The sequence below is a fragment of the Amblyomma americanum genome, chromosome 6 (genome assembly GCF_052857255.1).
Source record: "Amblyomma americanum isolate KBUSLIRL-KWMA chromosome 6, ASM5285725v1, whole genome shotgun sequence".
Taxonomy (NCBI): domain Eukaryota; kingdom Metazoa; phylum Arthropoda; class Arachnida; order Ixodida; family Ixodidae; genus Amblyomma; species Amblyomma americanum.
In genome coordinates, this window is record NC_135502.1 from 2,451,879 (window position 1) to 2,473,916 (window position 22,038).

Below are 22,038 nucleotides of genomic sequence, written 5' to 3' on the forward strand. Positions count from 1 at the left end.
AGTCCTCATACCTTTCCTGGCGCAGTGGTGCCCTGCGATGGCAGGTGCTACCACCTGTGGTAGGGTTAAAAGGCAAGGGATGGAGGTGAATCACAGGAGTATTCCGGTTGGCCGCACAGGGAAAGGAAAGAAAGGACAAAATGGGGATATAGAGGAGAAAAAATGCGCAACATGTGAAACACGGTCCGATCTTCCAGTCACACTTTAAGGAAATAAATGTTTTTCAACACCACCGCGGCGCACCCTCAGTAATAAGTATTGAGGGCTGAGGACTTCGTCCAAGGACCGCGTTTTCCATCCGCGGGCGTGCTTCAAAGTGATCGTGCGTCCCGCACCACTCATGTCTTGCAGCGATAAATCGAAGGCACGTTATTGCTGCAATATTACGTAACGTTAGAGCAATGGGTAAGGTAGTAACAGAAAATTAACCTGATGATAAGGCCCGTGACACCTAGGTGCAATTTACTTTTTGCTGCAAGCGTTTGTGAAAATATGCTTTCTTACGAGGGCTACTTGGTTGTTTTGAATGTTTCGGAGGGGACAGAGAGGGAGAACAGCTTTACCTGAACTGCCCCCCACAGGGGCCGCTCGTAATGTATAACTACCAGCAGCAAAAGTTTACGGTAGGCGTGCTCTTGAAAATCAAATTCATAGCGTCGTTTCCTCTCGACTTTCGCATAGCGCTGTCACCAAGAAATGTACAATACACGCCCCCGGATGCCTTCGGAGGTTTTAGGCGATTGCCGGAATGAATTTTCTCCCGCACACCCTCATCCCGGAAATTTTGCTGCCGTAATGTAGTACGACGGTAGTGGTTGGTCAGGGTGCGTTCTGCTGATAGAGAGATCGTGGTTAACAAAGCTTGGTAGAGGCAGACGGAGCAGAAACGGAAACTGATGAATGGCACCGCAGTGCAGTTTCCCAGAATGAATAGTCGGGATGAAACAAACAGGAAAACACGTCAACCCAATTTAATTTACCCTAATTTTTTTGCAGCGAGGGCTCTAAAACGGACCATGAAGACAGACTGAAGTTGGCCTGTATCAATGGTTTACCTTGTTATAATCAGTCTAATCGCAGCTTTTGTCAGCTATAAATATACGATCCATGAAATATAGGTGACAGCGGTGACACCGACGCAATTTTATGGGCGCGCCAGGCTGCACTGCCGGGCACTCCACAGTGGGGATCACGGAATCAGTGTAGCTGTCGCGAGCATCAATCAACCCAGTGGTGTGGAATTTTTTCAGTGCAATTTTCTCGAAACTAAACACATATTTGCTGCCGGATGAGCGTCAACAAAGCCAGAAAGGGCCGTGCAATCGGTTTTCATTAAGTCCGAAAATTGGATAGGGTTGCGTTCGGCGCCGCTTTAAGGACCATTAGATTATTTCATAGCCAACGGCTCTGGCAACCGCGTTGGCTATCATTCAATCTCTTTGAATAAAAAAAGAGCTTGCGTATCTTGTGATAGAGGTCGAGTACACTATCCATCCTGGAGGAATATATGTTTTTCTGCGTTTTTTCTTCTAACTGGCTTGAAGTATCTGTCTCGTAACTAGGTTTTTTTCATGGTTTTCTCAAGCTCTTTGGTGCTTTATATTTCTTATATTTGTTATATGAGACACCAAAGTTGTGACGCGGCGCTCAAGTGTGCATTCGCTTCTCCTCGTCTGTTTGCGTTGCGTTCTGCGAAGGCAGTCTAACTGGCTCATTTCAGCATCGCCTTTTAAGGAACGTTTCTAGGTGTCGGCGTCGGACAAGCGACACACGGATTGGTCGGCATGCATTGACATCTCGTATGACGTCACTGCATCGCAGCACGACAGTGCGTCGCGCTGAATGGTCTAAGCACAGTGAAGGCATGAGTGACAGGCCTAGCAAATAAGATGACGAATTATGATGAATTAAAAATATAATCACCGCCGCACATAGCTGTCGCTAAATCTCACGTTGCACTGTGGCAATCGTCTGGTGAGTTTTTTACTCAGAGAAGCACTCATCAATTTGTCATCAAAAAGACTGCGATTTCGTTGCTTTCTTGAGCAAAGCACAGTTGTCACTTCTCAGTGCAGCGTTACGCGTTGCTCTCATGCTCGCCGGATGCACTCTCAAGAAGCTAATAGGAGGCCGCTGCTCGCAACTGACCCATGGCCGCAGCGGAGGCAACCGGAGCAGTGACGTCACACTCAGGCTATAGCAGGAGATGAGAGGGACGGAGAGAAGCCGCTCGGCTCTCCCAGAACGGTCGAGGGGAAGGAGGCGATGGAGGGGGCACTTATGCATAAGACAGCGAAACGAGGAAGAGACGGAGGAGTGTTACTTGTCCTGTCTGTTCCTCATCCGCGTTTTCTTTCAGCTGTATTGCAACGAGGTTGCCGCACACACCGTGCAGATATGATATCACATGACCCTGGCGTCACCATAATGTGGCGTCACGTGACCGCTGAGGTCACCGGCCGCGAGTAGAGCCAACTCAGCACCGCTGGTGGGGAGTCCCTTCGTGTCATGTAGGCGACAAAAACACAAATCGGAACAGGAGAAATAGCTGCAATATTTATGCCGTACAGGTATTTCTTTTCGTTCATTAGGCAGTGGTTCGTGGAGAGGCGGACATCCGCAGCGGCTTTTGGCGGAGTATGCTAAATCGGCTGAGCCAGCCGGCGGGATCGGAGCTCGCGCGATGCTGCTTATGAACGTATTGTTGCTTGCTCGCTGTCGTGGTACGCACCGACCCCGAAGCCTGGGCTCTCGAAGACGCAGGCGACGTTGGCGCACGCTGCTCCCAGGAACATCGGCAGCAGTTGCAGTCGATTGGCGCTGAGCAGCAGCATCTTGTCTCCCTGCCGGACGCCCAACCGGCACAGCGCTGTCCGGACGGCCTCCACCTGTTCGCTCACCTCCCCGAAGTTGTGCCATTCGTGGCTCGTGCCATTGATCTGCCAAGTCAGTAGTGCTCCACAGTGTTTGTTGGAGTAAAATAAAACGCAGAAAGGAATGAAGCAAAACGCCAAGATAACATGTCCAACATTCTTGGAGAAAAGTTTGGAATATTGGAATACTGTACGGTACTGTTATGTAAATATTGAAGGTAATACCTCATTGCTTCCTCATTGCTGCAATGCCACTCTTCCGATGCGTACTAAAATCTTTCTTTTATAGCGTTATACTTAAGACTGCCATAGAAAACCAACGGGGAGCAATTTTGATGTTAGCAAAAACATTAATGACAAAAAAATGCAAGCGCACCGACGGGAGATCTTCAGATATTTGATTGCTAAAATAAAATCTCGCCATATATGAAAAAATTTCGTTCATAAACTCTTTCCTGTGGCCGAGAGAGAAGATGGAATACTTAATATCGAGACAAAAAAGAAAATCTAGTTTTCCGTATACGTTCCTCATGTCTTGGACGCTGATGAAAAATATTCCTTCCTTCTCTTTTCCCTCTCAGAATTTCTCAATTTTAAATTATTACACATGCAGAATCATCGGTACTGTTCCGCTTTATTTTGCGCTTAAAATGGGCTTTTCATCCCCGCACTACAGTAGTGATGCGGGAAGGGGCCCTCTTTTTTCACCCCTGCGCTTTAAGCCCGTAAATGCTTGGCCGCACGAGTAATAGAGTCCTCCATGCAAAGGTGAGGCCATTCAGTTACGCCTACGAACACGCCTTCGCGCTTAACCTGCGTTATCTGGAGGGGGCATATACAAGCAAAAGCTGCTATGTTTGCAGCTGCACAAGAGCTCCTCATGAAACGCTGCTGATGCAAAGCGCTGCGATTGATACCGGCCTAGATATTGCGAGCTGCGAATGAGGTCCGAAGCTACGCTTAATCCCACAAGAACGCCAGGTTATCCAGGTTATCCTACTGCTCTCTGCGTCCTCGGAACGGAGCACTCACTTTAGCAAGAGTACCTTGATATGCTCCGGCTCAAGGGAACTCCAAGCGTCCTTGCTTTATGACGCGGCGTTCGGTTTATAGTTGAAGTCTGCGAAGGCGGCCTTGTGGGCCGGAGGTATGCTGGCTTCCCCGGTGCTTATCCACACGCCAGTCCGCGTTTGTAGGACAGGTTTCGCAGTTTTTATCGCAAGCAAGTTTAGTATGTGCGCCTGCTCGACACCGGTACTGAAGAAAATTGTGCCATAAGCTGGATACAATAATACCTCACCCGCGTAATACCGCACCAATTCATGCCCTGCCTGCAGATAGATTTGCAAAAGTCCTCAACGTGGTTACTTAAAGCATATGATTGCGGGAACTGGGCCGTGAGCACTGGGAGGCGACGTCGGCTCACACACGCCTCCCCCTTCAGCGCCTGGCGATCGGCCGAGCCTGGAGGGCTTTCCGGACATGGGCAAGCGTGATCCGTCCAAGCTAATAATACTTTACTCTATTTTTTTCCTTGTAACTTCGCTCGTTTCCTTGGGCACCTCATTGCTGCAATGCCCCTTGAAGTAAATGGCGTCATGTCTATTACCAGTAAGTGCAAAAGGGACGCAAGATAGTGCATGGAGATACTATAGAAGGTGTTCAGACAAGTGTGAAATACCTGATTTTGTTTGTTTGTTTAACTGAGTTAATACAGTTGTGTGAGAGCGGAAAGTAAAGTACTAATACGATTCTCTCTGTCGTGGCTTGCTTATGTGTGAGCACGTGGGCTACTTTTCGAGACACATTTAGGATTTCTAAATTCTTTGTGGATTAAACACCACATTCCATACGTTCTATACTGGAGCACACAGTGCTTTCTTTCGAATTACCGTTCGATTAAGTGAGGCGTTTTGTTTCCTTAATCTAATTACCGAAAATTTATGCTCCGTCACTACCTTTGAATGAGCCTAAATTACGTGTCAGTGCTGTGGAGCACAACTATCAATGCTATGAAACCTGTAAATAAAGTGACCGTGTGAAATTTTCACCTTACGACATATTATTCCTCTTAGACGCACATTTACGTGGCACCTTTATGGTACACGTACTTCGCCACTGTAATGCTAGAACCCACGCGTGCACTGGTGAGAAAGCAAAAGTTAAGTATACAGGCTTTGCTCCTCTTCTCGCACACAGACATATTTGTGTATTACTTTGCCCACAGCGCCATTTTTGTTAAGCATTATTAGGGGGGCGGGGAATTATTACATAAGAAGTACAACAAATTTGCTGGCAAAAAAACACAATGCAGAAAATACGATGCAGCATGAGTTGAAACCATGAAACAAAAGAACAAATATTATTACGGGGGTTAGCTCAGCAGCAGGCGCGACAGGCCACAGACAAAAGGCACACCAAAAACGAAGTCACCCAAGCGTTAGCTGCTGCGTCCGCGTCCACATCAACTGTCCAGTGATAGACCAACGTCCACTTCGCTTCGCGACTGTGCAGCGTAGAAATATTACCAGCGATATTACTGTAAGGCCGTTTAATTTTTCTTTGTTATTTAAATTTGAGGTTACTGTACGCCTCCAGTCTACCCGTAGCGTTCTCGGTGCTTCCCGCCCGCGCGTCGGCCGCAAACTTACTCAAAAGCGTGGAAGCCATTGTAACAGTGTCGCTACGGCGGCCGAAGACTCCGAACATTGTTAAACAACCAGCACCCAGAAAGCAGACGTGACGCCCACAAAGGGCAGCAGTGGACAGGCGCGCCGCTCGATCTTGTATGGCGTTCCCACGCCAGCGGATTCGCATACCGTGCAGCGAGTTTTGCGAGGGGCCCTTCGTTTGAAACCACTCATGCCAGCACCGCAGCGTCGCGGAGCTCGTTTCCTGCCGTCCCCACCCAGGAAACTGCTAACCCTGTCAACTAGTTAAAAGGGCACGTCGTCCTTCGAGAAGTGGCAGGCAGGTGTGGCGGCGACAAGTCGTAGGCGAGGATGCACGTGCAAAGTGGAAAGGGAGACAACATAACGCGGATAGGGCGAGAAGTCCCGCCTAGAGCGTGTGTTCGAAATGTTTTCTTGATGTGTTTCTTTTTTTTATAGCCAAGCCCCGGGTTCGAGGTTGTGCCCAACCTTTAAGTGCTGTGGCTACTTTATATTAAAACTTCATTGGCCAAGCGAAGTCTAGGGCGGGCCTCGGAACACAACTGTCCTAACTTCTTTATTTCCGGAACCGTGAAAATGAAACGCAAAAGCATTGGACATCCGTCTAGGTATGAGCCCCGTGCTTAGCACGTAACTTTCACAGCACCTAAGCTTTAACTAACGTCTTTAGTCGATAAGTAAGAGTTGTTTCTCTGTGCGAGGTTGGTCATCTTTTAAGTTACAGTTATTGAATTTGTCTGTGCGACTTCGTTTCGGTAACCGGCAACTTTCACTTGAAAATTCTGTAAATATATTTCTTCGTTTCATCCTCTGCATCATCGATTGTCTCCTCCTTCATAACCACTGAACCACCACCTTGGAGAGGTGTGACCATTTCTCGATAAGGCGCTTTCCACTTCGCAGTCATTGAGTGGAATCATGATAGCCCAGTCTTTGTTTCTACGTGTTCCAATTCGAGCCGCTTCCTTCGCATATGTTCCGATTTCGGGTTATCGCAACTTATTGAGCTGCCCACACGTGTCACTCCCATTGCATCATCCCTTCTTCATCTCGTCCTCACATCATCACCAGACATCGTGTCCTCCATCATTCATTTGCCTGTGTTAAGCGATCACACGATAATCAACTTCAACCTCTCTCTACCGCTAACGCGCTCACGTAAGCTGTTCAAATGCATCATAGATTACAGCAAGACTGACTTCCAGGCTATTAATAATAATCTTTCTTTATTTTTAGATGAATTCTTGAGTGCTTATGTCGACCGTAGTGTTCATCGTAACTGGGGGATCTTCAAAACTAGAGTTTCTGACCTTGTGAATCAATACATACCCATCAAAAGGGTATATAGCAACAGTGTGCACCCTGGTAAAACAAGTATCTTAATCGGCTTTCCAATAAGAAAAAAATACTTTTTGTACAGCTCGCTTTATTCACTCTGCTGTCAGGTGGTCTTCGTATAAAGGTGCTGCAGTCGCTTACTCAAAGGCATTAAAATCAACCAAATTTACCATCTTTAACCAGACTCTCCCAGCAATGATAAACAATAACCCGAAGCAGTTTTGAAACATGGTGAAAGGCAAACGAAATACCACCATACAACTATTTACCCAGGAAGGGGAGCCAGTTCCTGACCAACTGTCCGCATCGCTTCTCAATAGCACTTTTATCAAAGCGTTCTCTAGCCCCAACGACAATTCCGCACTGCCTTCGCTCATAGAATATCACTTTTTACCAATGGATCCTATTGTCATCTCATCAGAAGGAATTTGCCGCATTATTAATCGGCTTAAATTGTCATCCTCTTGTGGTATCGATGGCCTCAGTACTAAATTCTTGAAAAATACCGTAGAATATTCTTTCATTATACTACAGTGTATCTCTTCGCAGTCTTTAAACCATGACAGTCTTCCTAATGACTAGCTCACCGGCAAATTATTTCCTGTGCACAAATCAGGGGAAACGCAAGATCCACGTAATTACTGTCCTATCTCACTTACTTCCGTCCCATGTTAAGTTCTATAGAACATCACATTCAGTGATCTTGATAATTTCCTAGAAACCAACCAGTTCTTTACTCTGAAACAGCATGGATTTCGCAAATTCTTCTCGTGTGAAACGCAGTTAATGATTTTCACTAAAGACTTGCATGTTTCTTTAGACTCTGGACTCATTACAGAATTCTTATTCTTAGATATTTCAAAAGCTTTTGACAACGTCAGTCATTCCCTTTTAATTTTAAAGCTGAGGCAACTGAACATTGATCTTAATGTACTTGATTGGATTCGTGCCTTTTTTAGTAACCGCACTCAATTCATCTTCACCAATAACTGCGACTCATCACCAGCGCCAGTACACTCAGGTGTGCCCCAGGGGTCGGTCCTTGGCCCGTTATTATTTCTAATTTACGTAAATGGTTTACTTTTAAAGATTTCTTCTAACATGTGCTTGTTTGCTGACGACTGTGTAATTTACAGAGTAATTAATAACACTGATGATATTGTTCAGTTACAGACAGACTAAAATAAAACTTATAATTGGTGCCAATCGTGGGAAATGGAATTAAACATATCTAAATGCAAATGCATGTGTTTAACCCGTAACCAGCTAACAAGCCCAGACTATTTTGTTAACAACACTCAGCTGAATCCAGTATCGTATTAATAGTATTTTGGCGTTAATGTGTGTTATAACCTTTCTTGGAATGCTCATATCAAGTTCATCACTTCAAAAGCTAATCGCATGCTAGGGTACGTCCGCAGAAATTTTTCTTCCTCTCCACCTTCATTGCAAATGCTACTATACACTACACTCCTTCGTCCGCAACCAGAGTACGCATGTTCGGTTTGAGATCCTGACGCCATCACATTAATAAACGAACTAGAGGCCGTGCAGAATCGAAGTGTCCGTTTCATCGTTGGAAACTATCATCGCACCTCCAGTGTTGCCGAAATGAAATCTAATCTTAAACTTGCATGACTCTCCACTCGCCGTAAACTTTCACGCATTTGCCTTTTCCATATAATTTACTACCACAATCTTTACCTGAAAGCCATCTGTGTAAAGGCTTTCATCTCCCCTCGCATAGACCATAATCAAAAAGTAACTGCTCCATACTGCAGCACAGTGACCTGCTCGAATTCCTTTCTCCCTAAAAGATGTCATGACTGGAATAATCTTTCACCCACAGCCACTTGTATTAGCGACCCTGCGCGTTTTAAAAGCAAATTACTCGCACTGTTAGAATCAGGCCAATTGATATATTATTTACCCATATAGAGATTATAATTAAGGTTTTATTTTTGTAATTCTTTTATTTACTTCTGTACTTTTGTTCTCAATGTTTTGGTCCTCTGCTTTAACATCTTCGATATTGTTCGTATATATAGCGCTCTTTTTGATCTATGTATTGTTTTTTCACTGCTCCACCCCTTCTGTAATGGGAAAGTCCTGAGGGTAAAATAAATGAAATGAAAAAAAACCCCTTCCGATGAAAGGGAACGAACCCATCTTTAAATTTACTATTACAGCGATGAGGCAAAAGATTCATTGGCCATTGTGAATACGTCATATTGTGGCAACTAATTTCACTCATTTATCCCTTTCATGAGAAATGACATATTTAATAAACGTGTTCTTCATTTTATATTTTTTTGCTTGAAAAATGCGGTCCGTTCTTGCAGAAATGTGGTCTGATGGAAACAAACATTGGCCACGGTCAATACCGGTCTTACAGTGAAAAATGTTATGGGAGCATTTAAGCCTAAGTAGGGTAGGTATCTGCGTTTCTGAAATGTGTCCCATCGTAAGGAATTTTTCGCTGATGATACACCGAAATTCCAGGTATAGTTAGTTATTCGATACAAAACGGACAGCTAAATTTTGTCCCTTTTCTAATTTATCAACATCGTTTTTACTTCTAGGGTCCCATACCCTACACGCGTACTCTAATATAGGACTTACATTAATAGCATACAGCAATTCTCTAGTCTAAAGGAAAACGCTTGCATTTCTGCGCAGAAAGGCCGAAACATGGCATGCTTTTGCAGTTATGCAATTAACGTGCCTGTGCCAAGGCAATTCACTGGACCAGTAGACCCAAATATATTTGCATTTAGTGATGGACAATAAATTCACAGTACTAATGTCATAATGAAAATTATGAAGTGACTTTTTCTTTGCAAAACACATGTGAGCAATTTTGTGAAGATTAATATTTATATTAAAAAAACATCGAACTTAGCTCAGTGTTGAGAAGTATACCTTTCATGCGCGTATTCGTCCGGTCGTTTACAGAACAGGACTACTTCGTGAGCACATGACTTTCATGAGGATCTGCCACGACAGATACACGTGCAGGGTCTGCGAGCGCCTTCTGCGGGGCAAGTTTTATACGACGAACAGCATTCGAAAACGAAAAAAGAGTAGTTGGATACATCATTGCAAGCATGGGGAGGCCGAGAACTGAGTTTCGCAAGAAAGGGCGAAAAGGAAAGGACCGGCGGTAAGATTAAACCACTTTGCTGCAGGAGGAGCGAGAAGGGCTAAGAAGGGGAATGACGGGCGTACGGGCGAGTTCCCACCAAATTCCCACCAAGCTAGGAACTACTAGCGGAGTAACGCCTCTATTGCGCGTCATCTTGCGTACAAACGAAATGAGTGTCCAAGAAAAATTTAGCAACACTTGTGCCGTTTTATCTATCTGTCTTCTTGCGAGCAAAGTGTCGTCCCATTGCGCCTTTCTGTACAAAAAATGCTGATTTAAATAAAAAATTCTAGTTTACATTCGTAAATACTGATTTCCGATTAGGACATATAGGTGGTTCTTGTGAGCTGGGGTTTTGAGTGAGACAACATGAAGGCTTCAATTTACGCTTGGCCAGCTCGTCCTGGAATGCGCATGGCGCTCTTGGAGCTGAGAAATATTAAGCTGTGAGGTGCCAAGTACGACCTTGCCTCCAAGAGCACGGAATCTTGGTCTCGGACATTGGGCAAGAGTACTGACAATTAACAAAGATCGGGATGTGCACACAAACTTGGTTTCCAGACAGGACAACAACACATGCTTCCGGAATCCTTAGAAGGGGAAGCTGTCTTATGCTGATTTCGATGAGGCTACTCAAAGTTGGTACTCTAGTCATTTCAGGCAGACAGTAAGCCCGGACGTGAAAATTCAGTTCAGTAGAACTTGGTGGAGAGCTAGTCGGTCATTCATTATTTAAAGATTGGATGTAGCGCCGTTAAGAAGACCACAGAGAGAGAGGCTTCTTTGTTGTGTCGTCCTCTCTCAGTGGTCTGCCTAATAGCGTTACATACAATTTTTAAATCAGGTCAGTTCAAGCCTACGAGTACGACACCCACCCATTTTGAGTTAGCGTGGCGCCGCAGATGCTGCAGAATGTATTCCCCGAAGTTCCTCCTGGTGTCGAGCGGGTGCTCCTTCGAGTCCATACGGCTTTTGAGTGGAGAACCCATCTTTGACGACCGGCTGCATTCAGAGCCAGTAGCGGCCACTTGACTGACGCACGAAGGCGACGCTTCTGCGTGTTCTGGGACTCGATAACTGCGGGTCCAGAGTATCAACCTCCTCTGCTTCAGCGCGGAGAGCGGAGATTAGCTTTGTGAACCAATAAACCCTGGGTCATGCCCCTCTTGACGTAGTTTTTGTTCTCTGTCCCCTTACCTGTGTTTACTGCGCTAACGATGTTAGGAGCCTTCATGAGTCCAAAGAGTACATCGTTATATCCCTGTGATATCCCTCGCTCAATACCCAGTCATCATATCGTCTGTCCGCGCGGAGACGGCGCCAAAGAAATTCCGTATAAAACCTACCGACTGGGAAGCATACAAGGACGCTGCAAGCCGAGGAATTACTGCCGCAGTTTGTAATGATGTCTTAGTATAAACAATTGCTCATTGCTTGAGGGAAAGTATATGAATTAAAGCTAAAAATGATAAGCAACCTTCAAATGCATATCTGCAGGCACATGCTCCGCGCGGCCTCGAGAATTTTCTTGCTTGTTGGAGATAATCTTGCATGGACAAGCTCGCCTCAGTGCCTCCAACAATGCAAAGTGTTTTAGGTACCTTAGCCTGCCTTAGGCAGCAGAGACATGCAATGAACTTTTTGCTGGCATATGTAAATGAGATTGCACATCTCCATAAGCTCTAATTGCACCGTGCATGTTATCCTCATGCATCCTTCTCGCAGTGAACTTTGTTAGCCCATTTGTCGGACTGGGAACTTCATCACTTCACATGTTACATCATTGCGCGCTGATGCACCTCAGTGCGCATTTAATGGTCGCATTTTATGTTCTCCCAATTTTATTTCTTTCATGTTACCTTTTCCGTACCGCTCTCTTTCCATCTCCCAAATTCCCTTTGCCATGCAGAGTAGCATGCCAGCGATTTTTTAACGCCGGATAACTTCTCTGCATATTCATTAAAGGGTTTCTCGCTCACAAGCACGCAAAGAGATGCGACTGTCATATGGTTGCTCCGCGGTTTAAAACGCAGCGCAAAACACCACGACACAGGAAAAAGAGAAAACTGGGCGAGTTTCACGTTAACAGAGCTTAAAAGGAAAACTATGGACCGGCAGATTATAGGACGCTAGTACCGACTATCCATAGATGTAAATTTTACTGTGGCTATAATGTACGCATGGGGGTGTCCACGTCATGCCCATAAGTGCAGGTTCTGGCGCTGGTGTACGCTGTATGAGCTCAGTGGTGTGGATATGACAATATAGTGACGTCACAGCACGGATATAAGTGGTGTGAGGTATCGTGGACCCGAGTTTATCTGCGTACCAGGCTTTCGCTGAGTCTAACGGTTTACGCAGAGACAGACCAAACATTCCGTAATTTTTTCCCGTCTTTCTTTCATGCAGTACCAACTAGCCCATCATGTCAGTCACTCTTGCTCTCCGGTGAACGAGCGTGAAAGGGTGAAAAAAACCTTGAAGGACGCTTAATGTAGCCTTAAGAGCACGATGTGATAGCATGAGGCGTCTCACGTGACGTTTCCGGTTTATCAGTGCGCATAGGCCGTGTTTAAATGCTTGTTGCCTACTCTGCGGGAGTAGGTGGTTACACGAGACCGCTACACTATCGCGGTGAATGAACGCTCCTCAGAGGTGTGGACGTGGCGCGCCCAGCTCGGGATGTGAACGACTGCGGCTCGTCCGCGTGAACACCATTTTTGTTTTCAGCGGAAGGGATGACGTCACGACTACTCTCGTGGCACGGACGGACGCGGACGTCTCTTGCAGAGAACGGGACCTCTAATGCGGTCGCATTGAAACAACAGGGAAGCCCGCTGAAAGCTTGCCTTCTCCACGGAACGCGACGACTTCCTACACAATCGTAAGGGCCACTCAATCCATGGCCATCATTTCTGCCGGAGGCAGACATGGCAGTTGGAGGCGGAGTTTCCTAGCGATTATGAGTCAAAGGGATAAAAATAAAATAAAACAGGTGCAGCTTGGGAACGGAAGTGAGGTTATCGTGAAATCAGGTAGTAGGCATAGTTTTTACTGCATGCTTAGTAGATTAATTAACATTAATTGCAGAAGAACCGAAAACTGAGCGAGTTGGTGCATCATGGACGTTGTAAAAACAGCGCAGCGACGCCTTGTCCGTCTTCCTTCTTCGTACGTGTCCGTCGTCGCTGCGCTGTTTTTTACCACGTTAACAATAATTGAGGTAAAGGTGGGGAAGGAGCTGTCTAAAGCACTTATCGCAGATCGAACAGATACAAGAAAGATATTTTAAAAAAAGATAAACGGTTAATTTTTAAGAATGATTCCAAGTTAATAATAGGCGCAGCGTTACATACGCAGCTAGTTCAGAAGGTTATGGGCTGAAAAATTAGGCTGAATTTGAGAAGTTTGTCCTTAAAAGATAAAAAATACTTTCAATAGGTGATCAGTATACTTTTTTATCATGGAAGATATATGCCAGTTCAAAGCTAGAAGTGCAAAGAAATCAAAGCCAAAACTAAGGTGGGGACTTAAGCAACTTACATGTGAGTAATGAGATAGCATTGCAATTCGATGCCAGTTGAATTCAAATTCTATTGTAATTCTCTTTGATTTTCGTTTTAATTCTTTTGCAATTCTATTTAGATTCTGTTCCAATACTATTCTTATTCTATTACAATTTTATTCTAATTCTTTTATACCCTTTGTAGTTGGTGCAATTGTAAGTACAAGTACTGACTAATATTTGTTAACATTCCGAATTTTCTTGCCTTTGATGACATCATATTGTTTTGGCCTAAAGAGATCTTGTAACGTCAACACTTTTTGGGCGACGCCTGGTTTTCGCGTCGATGAGCCGTCTAAAGATTCCGCATGAATAATTATTCCTCAGTTTTGTTCAAGTTGCCAGCAACGATTCTGCGGCTGCAAACAGCAGAAAATGGATTCATTACATGTTGTGCTAAACGGATCACCCCTAGATTTCGTTTTGAGTCTGCGAGTTAATTGTTATGTTTTTGTTTCAGCGCTACGGTTGACTGTGCAATTCTTCACTAGTGACACCACACACGCACTATAGGTATTTCATGCAGCTATCAACGTTAAAAATGTAATCAAGAGTTGAACGAAACATCGTCTGGTCACGTGGTGGCATAATGAAGAAATATAGGGTCACTGACCAAGTCAAAGTTTAATTAAACATACTGACGTCTCGGAAGCCCCACGGCTTCCTTGTTCACAATGGGTACATGTTCACAATGGGCCCATTGGGTAGCTCTACGGCTTTCTTGTTCACAATGGGCCCAATGTGAGCAAGGAAGCCGTAGGGATTCCGAAACGTCAGTAAGTTTCATTAAGATTTCACTTGGTCAGTGACCCTATATTTCTTCACAACGTGAAAAATGCAATTGCTAAATTTCCGGGATAGCTTCGGCTGAGGCGTCTTAATTTTAATGCGATATCATCTCTGAATGTCGGCGACAAAGAAGCCGTGGCGCAGTGTCTAGCTCGCGTGTTAGGTCATCCCACGCATGCCATATGCAATCTGCAATTTAAATAGTCACCGCCTGGTTATGGCCAATCCCCCTTATGGGTATGTGCCATTTTGTGAGGGGAACAACAACAACAGCTCGCGTGTACAAGAAGTGCGAGATTGCCGTCGCATGGTTACCGACGACGAGCTTTTCTGCAGTAGTAGAAGTCGTCCTGTGGACTTCATGTTTATTGGCCAATAAGTGCGTTTATGTTGCCAGTGGGTTGTTTAGGCGTACTAGGCAGCTGACAACGTCGAGTCTCTAACTGCTTTGAGGTCTGTAAAGATAAGACCGGGGGGAGAGTGGTCTCGGTGTTGTCATGGCATAGTCAAAGCGCGCGTACGGCTGCAGATTGTGGGGCGTGTGATGCGCGAAAAGACGGAGGTGAACCCACGGGAGGATGATTGCATCCTGAACAGGCAGAGAATAAAGGAAGCAATTAACCTCATTTTGATGAGGCCTGGAATGATACCTGTAGAGGGACAGAGACTCAGTCCTCTACAAATTAACGGAGCGCGACGCGGACGAAGCGAACAGGCCGGGAACCAGGAATCAACAGCTTTATTCCACTCCACACGTGGCTCTACGTAGCCAGCGCGAGCGCATGTCACGAGCCGAGGCGGCGCAGCACTGCTGATGATGATAGTTCCGCTACAGGTCTTCATTGCCGCGGAGAGGAAGGAGAATTACAGTCAACAGCGCGGCGCCCATGAGACATGCTTGCTGACGGCGCGGACCGAGTCCGTGGAATTAGAGAAAACTAGCGCCAAAACCATGCAATTCACAAGGGCGAACGACGACGAGACACAAGACTTATACAGTGGGCCCTTTCTTTTGTGTTAATCCTCCTCCTCGCCTAATCGACCTTATAGCGCTTGTGTCTCGTCGTCGTTCGCCATTGTGGTTTGCATGGTTTTGGGGCTAGGTTTTCTCTAATTCAAGTATGCACCAATTAGCCCAAAAAGAGGTGTTAACGACTCAGTGGAAGAAGCGGGGCTTGAGACTTCGTGGCGGTGGGGTGAAAGAGAAACATGCGCGATGTAGGCGGGTTTCACGCGGTCGATGGCAACGATTTCTTCTCTTCCATCGACGGACAGCTTCAGAGTTTTCTCACCCCGCTGCAGGACGGGATAAGGGCCATCGTAGGGAGGGGTGAGCGAAGGCTTGATGACGTCTCGACGCACCAAGACATGGGTGGACGTGGCGAGGTCTTTGCTCACGAAGACTTGGTGAGTCGATGGACGTGTGGGGACGCGTTGCAGGCGCCTGAAGAGCAGGCGTAGTTGTTCCACGTAGGCAGGAGGCGAGATATCGTCGGTGCGGGCCGGAACGAAGAACTCGCCTGGCAAACGGACGGTAGTCCCGTAGACCATTTCGGCCGCCGTGCATCGCAGATCTTCTTTCAAGGCTGATCGAAGGCCGAGGAGCACCAAAGGAAGGGAATCGGGCCAAGAGGTGCGAGCTTCGCGTGCAACAAGGGCAGCCTTCAGCTGTCGGTGCAAGCGTTCCACTATGCCGTTCGCGGAGGGACGATACGCGGTGGTGTGAACATGGCGCACGCCTAGCAGAGATGTCGGGCGCGAAACAAGGCGCACTCAAACTGGCGGCCACGATCCGTCGTCACTACCGTGGGGCAGCCGAAACGAGAAATCCATCCACTGACAAAAGTGGACGCCACTGTAGACGCCGTGATATCGAGCAGCGGAAAGGCTTCGGGCCACCGTGTGTAGCGGTCAACACGCCTAAGTATATATTGGAAAACTCGTGATGGAGGAAGAGGTCCAACAATGTCGACGTGGACATGGTCGAAACAACAGTCGGGGCGCCGGAAAGGAAGGGTGGTGAGGCGATCGCGTGTGACGCGTTGTTTTGGCACGCTGACATTGCAAGCACTCACGAGCCCAGCGACGCACATCTCAGTTGACGTTTGGCCAGACGAACCTAGCCGTCACGAGCCGCTGCGTAGCACGAATGCCGGGATGGCTTGCGTTGTGCAGCTGTTCGAAGACTTGGAGGCGGAATGCGGTGGGTACAAAAGGCCGTGGAGAACCACTGGAAACGTCACACACGATGGTGTCCGAGCAGAACGGCAGGGGCTCTGGCCACAAGGTCAGAGAGCCAGGGTTGGGCTGAAGGGCTTGAATCTCACTGTCTAACGCCTGTTGAGCAGCCAGCGCTGTGAAGTCAAGCGCGCCTGATGCAAGAGCAGCGACACGGGAGAGCGCATCGGCGGCACTGTTCACGGGTCTTTCGATGTGTCGTATATCTACTGTAAATTTGAAATAAAACTCAGGGGCCGTATTTCCCGTGCAGTGTATGAGCTCTGAATCGCACGAAAAAGCAAAAGTTAAGGGCTTATGGTCCGTGAGCACATAAAAAAACGGCTCCTTCCAAGATGTGACGGAAGTGTCGAATGGCGAGATAGACAGCCAGCAACTCACGGCCGAAAGTACTGTAGTGCGTTTCTGCGGGCTTGAGCTTCTGGGAGAAGAAACCCAGCGGGCAACAGCAGTAGTCCTGAAGCTGTTGCAGGGCGGCGCCTACAGCCACACCAGAGGCGTCGGTGATGAGACGCAACGGGGCGTCGGCCAGCGGGTGCATGAGCAGAGTAGCGTCGGAGAGGGTGTCCTTGGCGGCTTGGAAGGCGTTTTCGGCAGCTGACGTCCATTCGAGAGGAGTGTGAGGACCATGCGGTGACTTTGGTGAGAGGCAGGGTAATGCGGACAATGCCGGGCAAGAAACGTCGGTGGAAGTTCAGGAGGCCGAGGAGCTCGCGAAGCTTGCGAAGCGACTTGGGGCGAGGAAAGTCGCAGATAGCGCGCACCTTGCTCTCCAAAGAGCGAATTCCCTGCGCTGTGACGTGATGGCTAAGGAACTCGATGGCGTCGACGCCAAAAACGCACTTGGCCGGATTGATGACGTGACTGTGCTCTTCGAGGCATGAAAAGAGCAGGCGCAGGTGTTCAGCATGTTCTTCTGACGTGCAGATCATCTAGATACTCGAACACAAAACGCAGGCCACGAGTGACCTCGTTGATGAAGCGTTGGAATGCCTGAGCAGCGTTTCGCAGACCAAAGGGCATACGAACGTACTCGAAGAGGCCAAACGGTGTTACAATTACAGTCTTAGGGATGTTTGCAGGCTCGACCGGGATCTGATGGTAGGCCTTCACCAGGTCAATCTTAGAAAATATGGTCATGCCATGCAGGTCGGCTGCAAAGACATGAATATGAGGGAGAGGACATCGATCCGGGAGAGTGCGGGCGTTGAAGGCATGATAGTCGTCACAGGAGCGCCAATCGCCGGGGTCACGTTTGGACACCATATACAGCGCCGAAGTCCAACTGCTGGACGACGGCCGAATGATGCCCAATTGCAGCATATGGTCAAATTCGCGGCGGGCAATGACGTGGTGGTCGCCAGCAAGGTGGCGTGGTCGGTAGTACACTGGTGGGCCCATAGTTGCTATGTGGTGGTTGACGGTGTGACGGACGGGAAGCTCAAGGTTGCCGGGCCGCGTGATGGCAGGAAAATCGGCCAGAACCGCAGCAAAGGCGGACGACGGCAGCCGCGGAGCGGCTTGGGGATGGGGGTGGCCACCGGGGCGAGGACGCCGTTCACAGACAAGTGAGTCGTGTGGTCCACCAGTCGACGAGATGGAAGGTCGACAGCCGTGCCAAAAGTGGCGAGAAAGTCCGCTCCAAGGATGGCAGACCGCATGTCCGCGATAATGAAAACCCATCGGAATGTGCGGCGTAAGCCCAAATCGAGGGTGACAGCGCTGTCCGTAGGAAGTGATCTGGGAGGTGTTGACCGCCTGCAAAGGCGCTACTTGCACAGCGCATTGCCGATCGAGGCGGGAGGCAGGCACAACGCACGCTAACCTGTGCACCGGTGTCCACAAGGAAGCGGCATCCCGAGATCCTGTCGGTTACGTATAGTAGGCGGCTGGATGTTGAGCCAGAATCACCGGCCGCCATCAGTGACTCGCCGGGGCGTTTCCCGACCATTGGCTAGGCTGCCGGCTCTGACGGGCAGCGGCGCCGAACTTGCGGTGGTACCAGCAGAATCCGTCACGGACTGGGCTCGATCGATTACTGGAACTGGAACGATGGCGCGACCGTTGGTGAGAAAAATGCTGGTAGCGCGCGAGGAATCGACGCTCGCAGTGCGGCAACGGTACTGGTGAGGCGGTCAATTTTAGCCGCGAGGCTTGACTGCCGGTCGACGAGAGTGGACGACGCGGCGGAAGAAATTGCAGCCACAGAACACGGGTAAGAATAGTCCTAAACACGGTCAGCCAACTCCGCGAGCTTATCCAAGCTAACATCACCTTTCCAAGCTAACACCACAGGACAACCAGGAGGTCCTTAGGCAGGCGCTGAAGGAACAGCTCACGGAGTAGCGGGCTGCTGACGTGCTGTGGGCGGTCGCCGAGCAGCTGTCGCATGCGATGGAGGAGCTGAGATGGTCGACGGTCGCCAAGGTCCTCAGTGCTGAGCAACTGCTGCAGGCGGCTGCGCTCCGAGATGGTTTTCCGGGCCAGGACCGTAGCCTTGAAGTGATCATACAGGGAGGAAGGGTCGGGCGTCTTCAACACGTCGTCAAACTCGTCCATTACTTCGGGGGAGAGAGTCCACTCGACGTGGAGATACTTCACGCGTTGTGAAGTGATGCACCGAAGGTCGAACACAGCCTCCACTTGCGCGAGCCATACGCCAGGAATCTGAGGCGAAAATGACGGCAGCTTAACCTGGACGCTGGTGATGTCCTCCGCAGGCGGTGTATGAGCCGGGACATGGGGCCTAGGCGCCCCGACCGTGGCGGCGTTATCCGGGTCCATCACGCCCGGGTTCACGAAACTGCAGAGGGACAGAGACTCAGGTCTCTACTAATTAACGGAGCGCGACGCGGACCAAGCGAACAGGCCGAGAACCAGGAAACAACTGCTTTATTCCACTCCGCACGTGGCCCCACGTAGCCAACGCCAACGCATGTCACGAGCCGAGGCGGCGCAGCACTTCTGATGATGATAGTGCCGCTACAGTACCTAAGCGTTTATGTGGCAAAAAAAGTTTATTTCGACCAACAAACCGTGCTTCGTGGTCGTCTTGTAATTATTAAAGCAAACGAAACAGAATCCAAACCACATACTTGGCATGTGTCACCATTAAACCACTATTGTGAATCGCCAACCGATAACACCGACTTACCTGAGCAAGTTGTCTTCGTAGATTTTTGGGCCCGGCGTTCCTTGCATGTTTCTTTCTGGAGGCCCGTGGCTTTCACTGGCTTCGATCAGATTTCTTCGCGCACTCCCTCTCCTTCAAGGAAACGTGGTACGGCGGTTGGCGAATCGGGGGCGTAGTGGTATCAACAATAATTCTATGCTTGGCGACGGGTTTCTGGCGAACTCAGGATGTCGTCGCGAAACAGTTGCGGTACCGATGCAAAAGAGAGAGCAGTTCTCGTGTGTGGGGAGGCTCAAGCTTGGGATCGATATCCAGGGGCATCGTTGTAGGGTCACATGACCCGGGCGGGGCCTCCTCCTCAGGCAGCGCAACAGCTTCACGAACGTCGCTAAGTTCGTCCAATTGGGCACAACTACCCCTTTCGTCAGGTGCTGCGGCTCGTTCCTGAAGTTGGTCACTAAAATGGCATGCCCACGTTGAACATTGGCGATCCCTCGCGCTACACCAATGCCCCGCGTAAGTAGCATCTGGACACTTCCTTCGAGAACGCCTTCGCCACATTCGGTTGTATCGGCTCGGAGAGGCAGGAAAACTATCGACAACGGCTGCAAGTGACCATGGTCGGCATCAACTTTCATCGCAGCGCGGGGAGCACGAGGAGGTATTGGCGATGATGAACGTGCGTGGAGGGTCAACTTGTTCCTCCCTATGTCGATTACAGCGCCATACTCACGAAGAAAGTCCATGCCAAGAATAAAATCCTTGGAGTAATTCTCCAAGATCATGAATGTGGCGGGGCATGTCTCACCGTGAATCTCTACGGGGGCAGTGCACTTGCCAACAGGGCTTACGAGGTGACCTCCCGCGGTACGTATGGGCGGGCCGTCTCACTGGGTGGTAATCTTGCGAAGACGCCGAGAGAACTTGCCGCTGAAGACCGAGTAATCGGCGCCGGTGTCGACAAGCGCCGTTACGTCACGACCGTCGATTAAAACGTTTACATTGCTAGAGGCCAAAGAACAGTCTTCGTTCCCAAGTGTGCCATCGGTCGAGTTGGGGCATTCCAACGTAGGTGGAGGTTCTTTACTGCGTGCAACACCGGCAACGCCACCTGCAGGCGTCGCCGTACTTAGTTTTCCCGAAGTGGCGAAAAGCTCTCACGGCGAGATCCACGAGAAGGGAGTGATGAGCGTTGAGGGGGCGGCGACCGGGAGGTGCGAGGTGGAACTGACACTGGCGATGGAGAGCGTCGAAGGTAGTCCTGTATCTCGCGGGGCTGTTGACCGTGGCGGGGGCGCGAATCAGCCCGGCTGAAACCTCTAAGGCCGAGTTCGTGGTACGGACAGTAGCGGTACATGTGGTCAGGCTCACCGCAGTGGAAACACAGTGGCCTCCGGTCTGCACTCCTCCAGATGTCGGTTTTCCTGCGTCTCAGCGGTTCCAGGCGTGCATCAGACGGCAGCACGAACTCGTGGCGTCGAGGGCCGGAATCGGCAGCGTTCTGGTACTGACGAAGGACGGGAGGTGGACGGCGGCGGCGTAGCTCAGAGATGTTTGGTCGGCTGCAGCTACAATAGGTACGTCTTCGGGCGCCAGTGCGTGCCACAGTTCGTCCCGGACCGCCGTCGCGATGGAGACAGATGCAGGGTGGTCAGGAGCTGGGGACAGCCTTTTCAGCTCCTCTCGAACGACGTCACGGATAATTTCGCGAACATCGGCGAGGCCAACACCGCTCAGGCCAGACGAAGCAAGACTTGAGACGACAGTAAGTGCGCTCAGTCGCTGAAAGTGACTGGTTCGTGTCGCCAATGCGTGCTCGATGTTGGTTGCTTCAGCGACGAATTCGGCTACTGTGGTAGGAGGATTGCGGATGAGGCCTCCAAAGATGTCATTCGGGGCACCCCTTATCAAAGCTCGCACCTTCTTCTCTTCAGTAGCCCGAGGGTCAGCGCGGGCACTCAGACGCAGTACGTCTTCGACGAAACTGCTCACGCTGTCGGTGGGAGCCTGGATACGAGTGTGGAGCAGATCTTCAGCATGCGGTCGCCGGTGCTGGTTTGCGAATGTGCGTACCAGTTCGCTCTTGCACGTCTCCCATGATGTCAGCGAAGCCTCGTAGTTCTCGAACAAGTATTTAGCTGTAGCATCTAAGGAGAAGTACAGGTTCTGCAGACATTGGTCGGGTGTCCACCCATTTTGTCGAGCTACCCGTTATTAGTGCTGGACCCAGTCTTCAACATCATCAAGGCCATCGCCACGGAACGGGGCAACAGATTTTGGGGCGA

General features: G+C 49.0%; 1 protein-coding gene across 1 annotated transcript in view; it reads right to left on the reverse strand.

The window, feature by feature from the left end:
* Window positions 1-11,130, reverse strand: part of LOC144136189 (uncharacterized) — a 33,971-nt gene extending 22,841 nt beyond the window's left edge. The window contains exons 1-2 of the mRNA XM_077668271.1: window positions 10,904-11,130; window positions 2,732-2,939 (exon numbers count right to left, since the gene is read on the reverse strand). Coding sequence (XP_077524397.1) covers window positions 2,732-2,939; window positions 10,904-11,017 — 322 coding nt within the window. The 5' untranslated portion in view covers window positions 11,018-11,130. The remainder of the gene's footprint in view (window positions 1-2,731; window positions 2,940-10,903) is intronic.
* Window positions 11,131-22,038: the final 10,908 nt, after the last annotated feature.